At 36.2% G+C, this 14,119-nt stretch overlaps 1 protein-coding gene across 5 annotated transcripts in view; it reads right to left on the bottom strand.

Annotated features, from left to right (window-relative positions):
* LOC142341546 (plexin-A4-like) overlaps positions 1 to 14,119 on the bottom strand; it is an 83,146-nt gene that overhangs the window by 25,177 nt on the left and 43,850 nt on the right. For 4 of the 5 annotated variants that reach the window (XM_075392567.1, XM_075392562.1, XM_075392563.1 and 1 more), the window contains 4 exons: positions 11,800 to 11,902; positions 11,226 to 11,364; positions 10,610 to 10,648; positions 2,156 to 2,314 (listed from right to left, as the gene is read on the bottom strand). In XM_075392567.1, the coding sequence (XP_075248682.1) occupies positions 2,156 to 2,314; positions 10,610 to 10,648; positions 11,226 to 11,364; positions 11,800 to 11,902 (440 nt within the window). The remainder of the gene's footprint in view (positions 1 to 2,155; positions 2,315 to 10,609; positions 10,649 to 11,225; positions 11,365 to 11,799; positions 11,903 to 14,119) is intronic. The other variant, XM_075392564.1, reaches the window with a different exon arrangement.

Below are 14,119 nucleotides of genomic sequence, written 5' to 3'. Positions count from 1 at the left end.
AACATTTAACAGCACAATAATCATGGTTCAGAATTCACCAATCAAATGGCTTCCGGTTACATTCCATACAGTAACACAAAATTCACAAATATGGATTTAGTACGGAATCAATTGCAATGCTAGAATCGTTTTTGTCTAACAGAAAACAATGCGTAAAGAACGGCATAGAATATTCGAACTGGGTGACAATAAATCACGGAGTACCTCAAGGAACAGTTCTCGGACCTTTAATTTTTTTAATATATATCAACGACTTCCCTGAAAAAATGAAAAAAAGAGAGGACGTTTTACAGTTTGCAGATGACGCATGCATTATTTGTCATTCCAAATCCGATGAAAATCTCTTATGCGAAATTAACAGTGTATTTGAAAGTACTGACAGTTATATGAGGCAAAATATGCTAACTTTAAACAGAGATAAAACAGAAATTGTGGTTTTTTCAAAAAATGGTGAATCAAAAATTGAACAATTTCATTATAATGGAATTTTCATAGAGCCAAAAACAAGTTGTCGTTATCTAGGTATAATGATTGATAACAATCTAAATTTTGACATTCAGCTGAACAAAACATTAACAAAAATGGCAAATGCTATTAGGTCAATTTACTTAGTAAGACATTTTCTACCACTAAAAGCAAGAATCGTTCTTTTTAAATCACTTGTTTTGTCCCATCTCAATTTCAGTGCAATTTTTTTTCAATCGTTGTCGGTTATGTCACTTCAAAGAGTTAATAAACAAATAAATTGGGGAATAAAGGTTTGCCACCTGCGCAAAAAGTTTGACAGTGCAAGAGATCTATTACTGAAAGACAAAATTTTACCAGCAGAGCTTTTCATTAAAAAAGTTTGTCTTCTTAAATTTTTTGACCTCCTCTCACAATATAAACAGAGTAGTCGAGAAACCAAAAACTCCTCTTTCAGGATTCTTGAAAAGTACGAATTGACCAAAAACTGCAGAACTGTCCAGTTTTTTCCAAAGAATAAGTGCCAATCCAAATGGAGTGACAGGTCACTGATCAGAAATTTTTCTAGGAAATGGAATAATTTGCCAATTGAAATCCGAAAAGAGAAAACTAAAAACAAATTTAAGGAAAAACTAAGCAGCGAAATGGTCAAACTGCATGAACGTGTTCCAATAGATAGACAAGTAAGAGGCTTTAGGAAATTTTTCTACTGAAGTATAAAGACCAAACTATTCATATATTTACGAGGCGATTTTGAAAATGTAAATATTTAACCAAACGTTCTTGTTGTGGTTATAACTTTAAATTTACATTTTTGAAGATTAAAAAAAAATTGCCAGAAAATAGCCGCAATAGCTTCATAGATCTGTAGTCTCAAAAAGAAGGTAAACAGACAGACCAAAAAAGAAATTTATTCTTCTCATTAGGGTCTGAGATGTTAAAATTTTGACTGAGAACCTGCATAACTTACTGCTGTTTCTATTAGTTGCTCTTAAATAACCTTCAATTAGAGTGACAAGCACTCATTTGACCTTATCTCTTTGAATTAAAGCAAAGAAAAGTCAATTTCAGAGTGAGGAAGTCATTTTCGAGAGTGAGGTAAGTCACGTGTGACCAAAAATTTAATCACGCGAATGAACAAAAAACTAGCTCCATTAAGAGTGAAAAATGACGTCACGCACGCAATTCAGTTGAAATTGCATGAACGAATGAACAAAAAGCAGATGTGAAGTGGTTGTGAAGTCATATTGTCGTAACAAAAACCTTCGAAATAAATCCTCGACGAAATAAATAAAAAAAACCAAGAGAAGGCCAATAATAGCCTCAGCTATCGCTTCGCGGCTATTAAAAAAATAATTCCGATGAGCGAAAAAGTAACACACGTTAAAAAAGCATTCATCCAAATCGGGCCCAGTTCCAACTAGATACTTTACCTATCATTTCGAAAAACTAGTTCAAAACATCTTAATCACAATGCTAACCTAATTGTTTTCACAACGTGAACTGTTTTATTTATAGCTGACAGTTTCTGACTTGATACTATTACAACATTGCAGAAAAATTGACAGGCAACAATTCAACGCTCTGATACTCTGAACAAATTTCATTTCCTATTGTAGAACCATAACTAAATAGTGAGGGCAACAAAGCAAAATCGAGAAAAGCCAAAAGGTTTTCGGAAATTACTTACCGAATGACTGACTTCTGGAATGTTTCTGAATGAAAGTTCAAACTGGGTCTTGGACTTTCCTACATGAAACGACTGAATATTACGGCTGGCCGTCGGGTATCCCACTTGTGGACAAAAGTCTTGACCTTTCTTCATGCCTACTTCCACAGCTGTCGAGCTCTGCAACACATATTTTCCATCAGTCAGCAAAACAATACAAATCTCAAAACATTTTAAGCAATTTACATGACAAAAACTTCTGTGATAAGGTGGTATATCTACAGAGACTACCGCCATAAATCTACAACACAAATAGCTTAAGATAGACCGTCAAACGCCCTATTTGTCCAAAATACAAGACTAGTCCGTTATAACTTTTAACAGTCACATCTTCAACAAATAGTATTAGACGCAAAATTGCCTAGAACTGGACATATAAAAACGTTTTCACAGGTAGTAACTTTTGATGCTTAAATGATTTGTATTCAAAAATTGTGATACCCGGTGATACTAAGTCACCGTTTTTGGGTCAATAAAACTAGTCAAAAATGCCTATCATTGCTTAAGAAACATAGCCTGCAAATTGCCGGAAAATGGCCCCTGTTTACCCGCTTGACGCATATCGGGCTCATAGAAAATATAAAAAATATTAAACAGACAGAATTTGTTTCGAAGTGTCCAAAAGTCTTCTAATTTGGTTTGCAGTTTCAGTAAGACTCCAAAATTACAATTAATTCAGCTTCTAAACTCAAGGCTAGTAGCCTTTATGCAAAAGCCAGCCAACAATAGCTCCAATGATAGAACCTAATGGAATATAGCCGTGCTTTAAAAGGTTTATCTCAATTCTTCAGTTTACCCTTTGGACCTTGACCGTATTAGCTACATTACAGAACTCAATGTGTGAAAGAACTAAGAATCCATTGACTGGGAACAGTGAGCTAGGTAACCCAGGAATAAAACGTAAAAGTTGTGACTCATATAAACTGATAAACTCGACCGAAAGGTAAAACGAATTTAAAAAAACATAGCAGAAAAGTCCTGACCTACAGCCCACAGATTTTTCATTTACTGAAAAAAACTTGACCGAGAATGGACTATGAAAAGACTTGGAAAATCATTAAAAAATCCGATAGCAAAAACAGCGATAATCAAAGTCAAATTGCACCACGTGAGCCAAAAACCCAATATCGGAAAATTTTCATTCCTCGCTGACCTAATGTATATGCTTCATAATTATAGTGAACATTTTCATACAAAAACAGGAAAAATAACATGAGAAGTAACTGACAAAAACTGACAAACCAGCTGATAAAAATTATTTTAAATTACGACTCCAAAAATCTTTTAGACCAAAAAACCTTGTAATACGAGAACTTAGGAACAAAATATTAAAAAATGACAGACAACCTAACAATATAGGTCAATAAATAAAAAACCGAGCAAAAGGAAAGCTGATGTCGAATGACAAAACGAAAAAAATTCTCCTTTGACAAAATCCTCTAAAAGAGCTGAAATTCAAGTTCCCAGCCGCTAATCATCAAAAATCCTCAATAACTGTGCTAAATCAGTTACTCAGCCAACGCGCGGCGTAGAATCATCAAAATCATTCAAAAAGATGCAAGAACAAAAATCCAGAAACTGAAAAAGTAGATGTATTTAAATGTCAGTATAAACGTATAAAATTGCCTTGTCTAACTTTCAGGTGTCACTTCATAGTAGCAAGACATTAGAATAGCTCTCAATTCAAAGAATAGACTTAGAAACACTACAGCGAGACGTATAAGAAGAAATAGGTGAAATAAAGCAGACGAAAAACCGCAAATATTTGGCCGAATTAACATCAAATTGAAAAACAACAAATTTTCAATCAAATAGAAAGACTGCTAAAACGGTTGGAATAACCAATGCAACCACACAGTTAAAATTAAAACTGCTTTGAAAAAAGCCGCACGTAATCAAAATATTTTTACAGCTAAGTCATAATTTCTTCACATCTACATGATCAAAAGCAGCCATGAACAATAAAAGCACACACTCGTTTCTTCGCTCTTCAAAATTAATCACTAAAACAACCTCATTGAACTTTTTTACTCCTTGAACTTCAAATTCTTTGCCCCCTCACTTACAAACGAATCGAAGTAGTATTTGCCGAAAAGTGTAGCCTTACAAATTGCCAGCATCTGCTGTCAGAAAGGCTCCGGTCAAAAAATAGCAATCCAATTTCATATATTCAAAAATTTTTTCAGACAATATAAGTACACATACAAAACAAATTGGGGCAAGACAGTAAGCTCACAAGCATCTACTTTTATAATAAAATGAAAAAACACAGAAAGCTCATTTTGTCAAATTCCATTAAAGAATCTGCTTTGTACCAATATAACTCTATTCAATTTGTAGTAGACAGTGCCTAGAAGCATTGGGCTTGAATTTAACTACTTTTAAATTCAATAAAGCAAAACAAAGGGTTCAAAATCGCTATAACAATTTCAAAAACAGCAAAATTTTTGCAAAACGTTCGAATTAGCAAAAACACCCTTTATCTACCAAAACACTTCGATACGCTTTCAAATCAACCCGAAATCGACAGTAACTCGCCAAAAATGCGGCACCGAAAAATTAAACCACAATTTTAAAATGCAAAGAACAAAAAACCTGAAAAAAGAGTGCATAAATCATTTCAGTGAAAATTGCCATGTCAAACCATCATTTGCCACTCCATAGTACCAAGACCTATACAGTAGCTTTAAGTTGAGCAATGACCACGAAAACAAAAGGCATAAAATGAAGCACAAACAAATTTGCTCAAAATCGCCCAAATTTCTTCAACAAGAACTCAAAAAAAATATCAGATATTATTCAGAAAGTTAAAAACGCACTGAAAGTTAGATACGCGCCGCTACAACTTAAGTTAATTGAAAAAAAACACCTTTGACTGAAAAAAGTAGTTGAAACTAAAAAAAAACTGCTTTGGAAAAGCCGCACGTTATCAGAACAATATACGACGATCTTCGTACGCCTACTTTCTTCGCTTTCTCTAGCAAAAAACGACATGAACGCAAAACACTCTCTTCTCTGTTCTTCACTTGGTTCAGCAGTTTGACCCAAGAACATGCGGCTAACGGCGGTTATTAAAAATAAACAGAACAACAAACGAAACCATTAGTTGACACTTTAGGAAACGTTGTATCTTAAAAACCAGAGGATCTCTGAGACAACTTCTCTTGGATTCTATGCTCTGAAATTTTACCAGTTTACGATCATTTATTCTGAAGAATCAAAGAGTCATGAAAATTGCAAAGAAAGACTAAGAGAAAAAACTGAAAATCCTGATCATTTTTTGAGAGGAATTTACACAGCTTTCAGAAATTTAGTGCCCCGAATAGTTGCATCTGGCCATTTTACTCTGAAAAATAGCGTATTTTGTTCTATCACAAAGATGAAACAGAACGGTTTTGCACTAAAAATTCGGATAAAATCCAAAAATCCTAATAGCGTCGGCAAAGTGCTATCTAATTAATTGGCAAAAGACTATAGTAGCTAGCTTGGGGACACAAAAAAGCTAGACATAAAGAGAAAGAATTTGATTGGAAATAAATTGGCCTTTGCAATGGATGCTGCTTCCTGGCAATTACGGTGCATCTTGCACCTATAGGCACTCGATAATCTCTAACAGAATTGCACAGAACTGTTTTTTTGGGTTTAACCAGTTTCCTTCGTTACTGTTCTCCGAAGTCAAAAAAGACAGATATATTGACAAGGGTAACTTTAGAGCAATTTAAAAAAGCTTTCCCACACTTTTATTGATTCCATTGACGGCCGTTTGTATTCAAAAAATAATTGGGAAATATCAGTGATGAATTGTGACAACGCAAAACAAAACATACCCAGCAGATTGTCAGAAAATAGAAGCCATTCATTCCCATTACACCGATTGGGATTGAAGGAACGGAAAAAGAATGATAAAAAGTGATTGTTGTACAAAAACAACAATTTGTAACAGCAATTTTGAAACCAAATTTGAAACAGCAAATTATTTTGATTGGACTTTGTAGTTATACATTATCTTATTTCTTAATGAGAGGATGCAGGAGATAGTATCAATGTCAAAACGCATTAGAGATGATTAATGCGATTTATAATAACAAAGTTCGAGTACCACGCATCTAAAATTGGGCCCTTTATGGGTTCTGACCGTTACTATTTTTATTCCGTTTTTCGATACAGTTTATTCCCTTTGGATTTTGCCGAGCAACTGCTGTATAAAAGCTTTTTGAGCACAAGGAGTGGAGAATAAAACTAGCCTCGAGAAGATTTTGTGCGAAATTTTGAGCAAGCTGTGAATACAGGTAAGCGAAACAAACTTACATTCGACGTAGCAAAAAAGAGGAGCGCTATAATAGCCGGCTGAGAAGCTGATGGGAGGCTGAAAAAAAACCGTACAGAGCTTGTTTTGAAAATGAAATTGTTGTTAAAAAAGTTTGGCTTCAAAGCCCATCATTCGGTGATTCGCACAAAAAAATAAATCCCCAGAAAAAAGCAACAAGCATAACCGACTGATTGCTTTCAAGCGAGCGGTTGGCTTCGTCAGTACCTAGCCACTGTTTAGTGAAGGCGCGTGAGTTTAGGGTAATAGACAATGACATCACGCCACATACCAGCCGCTGAAGTGCGGCATCAGCAAAAGAGCTAAGGAGGGAGAGAGAGATAGTGTGCGAGTGATAAAAAATGAACGAGAAAGAGAAGGAAAGAAAACACAACCAACACAGAGAGAGAGCTAGGAATATTTTTCATGACGAGATTCGACACTGCAACTTCTAGTTTTCTAGCCTTGTTATTAACTAAATCATGTGAAAAATTGAAAGTGCAAAATTCAAAGAAGTTTCCACATTTCGCAGTAAAAAATGATTTTAAATAATTTTGTTTCTTGACTTCTGTCAAGTAACCCATCTGCGGGACTTGAAAAACTTCGTCGGCCAGTAATGATCGTCAAACTCAGAAAAGCACAACAATATTCAAAAATGTTGAAAACAATTCAAATTTTAAAATACTGCCGAAATTCTTGATATTAATATCTTCAGACCCACTTCAATGTCTCAAGAGACTATCCAGTATCCCTATTTCAACAGGTTTCAAATAGTTTCATTGGCTCATAAAGATCTACAAACTGGGAACATGATAATAATTTACCGATAATTTGATAAATTTCATCAAAATATTGCTAAAACTCGAGTTATTAAAATATTGATAAACATAGAATTAACTCTACATAGCAATATCACATATTTAAGACTCTTTAAAAAAGTTCTTAAATTTGTGTTAAAATCTTGACAAACATTTGATTACATCTAAAAACTACGCAGTAACCTAAAATCGAACCCTAGAGGATGTTCCCTGGCTCTTGAGGCTGGATAAAGCTAAAAAAGGAAAAAAAATACAAAGACTTGAAAATAGCAAATTTTATCAAAAAATCAATAAAGTTTGTGACATTTAAAAGTTGAAAACTGTTCCATGGCCAAAACAAAATTTTAGTAACCTATCATCCCATATGAGACTTCCTTGCTCCTGGGGCTGGAGACACTTAGATAATGACATCAAACAAATGAAAAATTCTAAAAGAATGCAAGTTTTATCAAAAAATTTGTGATATAAAAATGTTGAAAACCATTCCATTACAGCCAGAAACTATTGTCAGACTATTACGGAGGTTTTCTGAATCTGAGCCCGAAAAACCCTGAATAGTGACAATAAATAAAACTTTTGCAAGTTTTGTCAAAAAATGCTAAATTTCGTAATTAAAAAATCTTGAAAAACAATCCATTACATCTAGAAACTATACAGTAACCTATTATCAAACCGTAGAGGAGGCTCGTTGGCTCCTGAGGCTGAATACGCCTAAAAAATGATAAAAATTTTCAAAAACTTGAAAAAAATTGCAAGCTTTATCAAAAAATCGAAGAAATTTGTTAATATCACGAACTTTTTCGATTTTTTGATAAAGCTTGCAATTTTTTTCAAGTTTTTTAAAATTTTTGTCATTTTTCAGGTGAAAACCATTACATGTCCATTAAAAAATTTTGAGTAACTCATTATCAAACCCTTAAGGCGGATTTCTGGCCCCTGGGTAGGGAAAAACTTGAAAGAGGACAATAAATGACAGAAAAATGGAAAAATTGCAAGTTTTGTGAAAAAAGCTAAAATTCGCTAAGATAAATTGTTGAAACCATTCTATTAACACTTAAAACTACGCAGTAACCTATTATCAAACCTAGAAAAGGTTCCTCGACACCATGGGCGAATTCCATTCAAACGACCGGCGAGCGGTTGGCTTCGTCAGTAGCTAGGCACGGTTTAGTGAGGCTAGCTTTAGCCTGATTGAAGGGGCGTAAGTGAGCGCAGCGAGGGGGGTTGCACCAGGCTGCTGATGGGGGCAACAATAGGTTGGGTGCAACAGCGCGGTGAGGGAGGGGGACAATAATGGGGGGATCAACAGTGGGGGATCTTCAACCTCTAAGAACCGCTCTTCACACCATAAGTATAAGTCTCCAAAACAGTTTGAGCTGAAACATAGCTGAAAGGCTCTAAGAGCACTTAATGACCACTGCGCGGCACCTGTTTATCCCGTTGTGGAGGACGAAAAGTCAAATGGTTCAGACGAAAAATCGGTCAAGCGAAAAATCGCATAAAAAAGACCGACAGGACTAATATAATTGCAACAAACTACGTTTGAGAGCAAATAAAAGTATTCAAAAAACAGCATCAGTTTTATCACATATCAGCTTAATTTGCAAAGAAAATCAAATGACAAAATTTGATGCCACCGTTCCAACTGAGCTAGTCCCAGAAAATCGCTGCTATATTAAGTCTACCTTTATGTTAGCTATGTCGAAAATAAGCATTTACACCATTTAAGTAGCACTAAAACCAAGAACAGAACTAAAAAAGAACACAAAATAAGCTAGCGGATCCGAATACCAAAACTAATAGAAAATTGGTGAGTTATTAAAATTGCAATGCTACACTATTCAAACAGTTAAGCAACATAAAATGTTGTTCATTCCCACATTGCACATGATTCTCAAGAAGAATAGTTTTGGTGATGTTAGCTCACAACAATGCTTTCGAACGCAATCATTAAATCCTCAGGACAAGATCGAGCAAGCCGCTGTCTAAGCCAACCTGTAAATTAAACTCTCAACATAACTTATAAAAAATTTTGTCTTGATACGCTGGTAGCATTTTGAGCCCAAAAATAATTACGATTCTACGGACGATATGCCACAGATCTCTGATTAAATAATTCTGCTGGCTTTTGTTGGACTTGCTCGACTTTTGCTGTCCAGATTTCATGTTGCAGGCTTTTGTATTCCAATAGGTAGGTGAGAATCTATCGGATCACTTCATTTCTAGAAACTGAGAATATCCGCAGTATTAGTGATTATTGCGCGATTGTGCAGTTGGTATCAACAGTTTTATAACAACACAAAACAGTACAAGACAAGGCGGCATCAACAGTAGGAACAGAGGCGGTTTGGGAATCTAGGTTGCATTACTTGCACGAGGAAATGGGGGGGGGGGGTCAAATCCGAGTCTACTTTCAGAAAACATCTAATTATTAATGTCTGATTCACCTATACTAGTATTGTTAACTAAGTTACATTCATCGACATTGACTACTACTGTAAGTGCGTCGCAAAGTTGTCATCTTCCAAAAATCAGCTACATAAAATACTTTTCACCAATTCGCCTACCAGTAAGACAGTCCAAGTTCAGACCAAATCATCATGCATAAGCATTGTGCCATTTTGCCAAAGCCTACTCTCCTAACATTTTCAAGAGGCGTCACATTGCAAAATTTTAATTTTAAGCTCTTGTTGTGTACGGGAAATAAAGGATCTCTTTTGCTATGTTGTATCAGTTTATTTTTCCCTGTGAACACTTTGTTCCTCAGCCTGCTTGAAAGAAAAACCTAAGCGTGTTTGTACATAAGGGGTTCTGTATTCTAATACAAGGTGGCATTATCCATTAATAATACGATATACCATTATAATGGTTTTTTAAAAATACTTTCCCCATTATAGAGCCCCCTCAGAGTATAGTCAGTAAATGTAAAGCCCCACCACCCCCCCCCCCCCCAGGAGTGTAATGATAATTAAGCGTATAGCCCCCATTACGGTTATTTTACCATAATGGGGGCTACAATTTCGCGAGGGCTATAATGGGAAAGACCCCGTTTACCAATGTTTACAATATGATCACCTTTTCAAAACGTAAGGGCAAGTCGCTTTGCAAATCAACATAAAGCATTTAGCGCGCTAATAATGCGTAGCAGATCACCTGAATTCTTTCGCACTGAACATGGAAAACCATTATTCGAAGAGCTACCGAGATATCTAGTCTCGTCTTGTAGCGTGTTTCAGGATAACAGGGACTGGAGTGTTGGGGGTAAGGTCAGCTAGCGTAGCGTGCACCTACCTGCGGGTAATGTTGGTGAAGAAAGGACAAAGTCTTGTTCTAAAAAGAATCCCGACTCCATAACTTATTTTTCATATAAAAAATGTGCTCACTTTCAAGACATTAACCAAATATGTTAACACATTGCACAACTTGTGAAGAATAAACAGTTGAAAGAGAAGCTTGACTGATCCGCACAAGAAATTCCAATTATTTTAATGGAACCGACATCATATGATTGTTCACACAGAGGTTCAGATAAGAAAAGCGCACAACAAAATTAGCCTCCTATTGACAACTGGGAACTCAAATTTATATCCAAAAACACAAATTTCAATTGCCGATCCCCAATAAAGAAATGCCTAATCTTCAATAGTGGACCCTCGAGTAAAGAAAATTCTAAAATTTCAAGGGTAAAAATACCACGTTATATTAGGGGGAAAATATTTTGAACCAAGTGGAAATTCTACAATTCCCAAATCAACATCTAGGATCAATAATTTTTTTCTCGAAAATTTCAAGTGATAATTCTACAAAGTTCATATCTATCACAAACTACGCTTCCCAGTCATCACATCTCGCAGTGAGTAAAGCTAGGTGAACAAGCGAGAGAAAGTGAAAGCAAGACTGTACTTACATGTTCGCCGATTATCCTCTGTTGGATAAGACAAGAGTCCGTGATTGCAGAAACATCCCCAGCCAGCTGTGAGTTGACACATTTGCCAGAAGACAGACACCAGTCGCACTCGAATCGACTGGATGTACACTCGATACAACTATAACACAGTATCATTATAACATCTATATTTTACCGATTCTCTCAACTGTGACAAGGTTAAGTTCTAAGAGACAAAATACAGAAACTCTTTATCTCTTTTGGCAAGTTCTAATCCCACTTCTCAAAGTCTCACTTATATCGTCGAAAAATCTAATTAATTTTATTTTGCAAAACTTTTCGATCGTGCATTCAAGAAATTTTAACTGCCCTTGTACTAAATTGAACAGGTTAAAACTTGTATTGAACTCCATGCTTCTACAATTCTCGATCCTTTTTTGCCACGTTTTAATGTTACGCGAAAAAAAACTCCTTAAAGCTGAATTGTTGAACATTTTAAATTTAAATGAGTTGAAATTATGGAAACCATGGGGAAATGCATTTCAAAACAGTCTAAGTCTAAAATATCGTTACTTGAAGGGATGACAATACTAACTTGGATAGAGCAGCGCAGTCGTAAAACTTGACTTGTCGTGAGGTCAAGTTGAGATATCTTCCACCCACTTCCGTTACAATGCTCAACGTCACCGTGATAAAAGCTGAAACAAAAAGAAAACTGTAGCCGACAAAATCCCACAAAACGACATCTGATATCCCTAATTAATAGACCAAAGACAATATAAGTTCACATTACCAACTCTACTTTGAAACACAATCGAATAACGTCGGGCGAATTGTCTCAAACATCCGGCGAGGTATAGCCAGATGGGGCATAGGTATGCTAGATCAGGGCGTGCATTACGCGGAGAGGGGGTTACAGGCGTGGGGGTCTCAGGGATGTGAGAGGGTCTAAATTGTTAGGTGGAGGAGGGTGGACGTGATGGTGGTACAGGGGAGAGAGGTAGTAGAGATACAGAACCTCCCTAAAAGCCCGAATTTATGTGTCCTCAAAATAGGTTCGGCAAATTGCATAATTAGTAGGGCTCTAAAAGCTGCTCAGCCACTTAATGCCCACCGGGCTTCACCTGTTTATCCCATTTTTGAGAAAAAGATAAAAGCGTCAGAAAAAAAAATCGGTCAAAAGAAAAATCTCATGAAAAGAGACCGCACGACTCCTATAAATGCTACAAACTTCGCTTGAGAGCAACGAGACCAATTCCAAAACTCTATTGAGTAGTACAGCCTTTTTAGAATTTAAAGATGTTAGGGCCTCATTTGACCTAAAAAGGTTGTATCTTGAAATCAAATTATCTAGATAAGAGCACATGTCAGAAACTAAGCCGTATATGGGCAAAATTGAACATAAACCGACAAATGTCAGAAGAATTGCTCTTGAACGACAGGCGAGGCAATTTAATTCAGGGGCTGTAGCCTAGATGAATTTTTCTTTATGGGTGCAAAAAATCTTTCGCCGCCAGGATTCGAACCACTGACCTCCCGATCCACGATCACCCGCACTAACCACTGCGCTACGTTTCAATTAACTCTGCTATGCTGCAACCGATTTTATATCAGTAAAAAAGCTTTACTTCGGAGAGAGCAATAGAGATCACTCAAAAATGAAGAACGAAAGCGTGAAAAGTCACTTGGGAAGTCGAAGAATGTTCTAGAAAAACGCAAAATTGTCAAGCGAAAGATTTGCATAAAAAAGACACACACGTTTGCGATAATTGCTATGAAATTCGTTCAAGAGCAATTAAAAAATTATTCACCTTAAAGTCAGGCAAAAGAATGAGGTCAAATCAAATCGGTCTTGCAAAAACTTAATAGAAAAAGACACAAACGACTGCAAAAACTGCTTCAAAAGTCAATCAAGTAATTTAAAAACATTCCAGTAGAAAACTCCAAAATACTAACGAAGACCATCACAAATTTCTCAAGCACCATCACAAACAAATGCTTCAAATCTGATTGAATCAAAAAGTGAGTAAAAAATTTGGGATCTGAAGTTGCAGTAACAAAACGATCACATAAAAAACTTCCACAGTCAAATGCCGGAATTAAAAAAGTTTGACCTCTGAACATCCTGAACAATCACAAAACGCTTGAAATCAGGCAGAATTTGAAACGCAATACACTGGACCCAAATTATTTGAAAATCATCCATATAACAAAATAATTTTATTATGCTTCTATTTCTTTTACCAGGATTCATTTCATCCGTAAATCACTTCAACCCCCTCCCACAACCCCCCCTTAAAATTAGCAATCGGCATTAAAAACATATTTTCTCATAAACGGATATTTGGTCATGTTCTGGTGTTATAGTTTCATATCAAGTAGTTGAGGCCGCCGATGTTATTTTGATTTAGAAAATTTTGTATAACTTAAGTGTTTGTTGAAAACATCTGCCTTAAAGCAGCTTTCGCTAAGAATGAGGTGTCCGCAGTCAGTCGCATACTCAAAAGACCGTGTAGAGCACATCACATGACACAAAACAGCTACAAAAGCTGGCATAATACCAGCAAATAGCTTCGACAGCTTCGCAGATCCACAGTCTGAAAAAATTATAAAAACTAAGACGAGGAAAAGAATTTTTTCAACTTCTCTCTAATTACTGAGATGTCATATTTTTGAATCAGAGGAAATTGCATCTGCGGCAAGTCACATGGCCAACAATTTAAACATAAGCAAAAAACGTCGGGCGAATGGCGCTCAAACGACCGGCGGGCAGTTGTCATTGTCAGTAGCTACCCACGGTTTAGTGATGTTAGCTTTAGTTTAATTGAAGGGGCGTGAGGTGATCGCAGCGGGGGGCTGAGGGGGGGGGGGGGGGGTGGAATGGTGGCAACGGTGGGAGGGGGTCTTTAGCTGCA

The sequence above is a fragment of the Convolutriloba macropyga genome, chromosome 6 (assembly GCF_964194025.1).
Source record: "Convolutriloba macropyga chromosome 6, txConMacr16.3, whole genome shotgun sequence".
NCBI classification, from domain to species: Eukaryota; Metazoa; Xenacoelomorpha; order Acoela; family Convolutidae; genus Convolutriloba; species Convolutriloba macropyga.
Note: the sequence above shows the minus strand (reverse complement) of the source record. Positions and strands in the feature narration are given on the sequence as shown.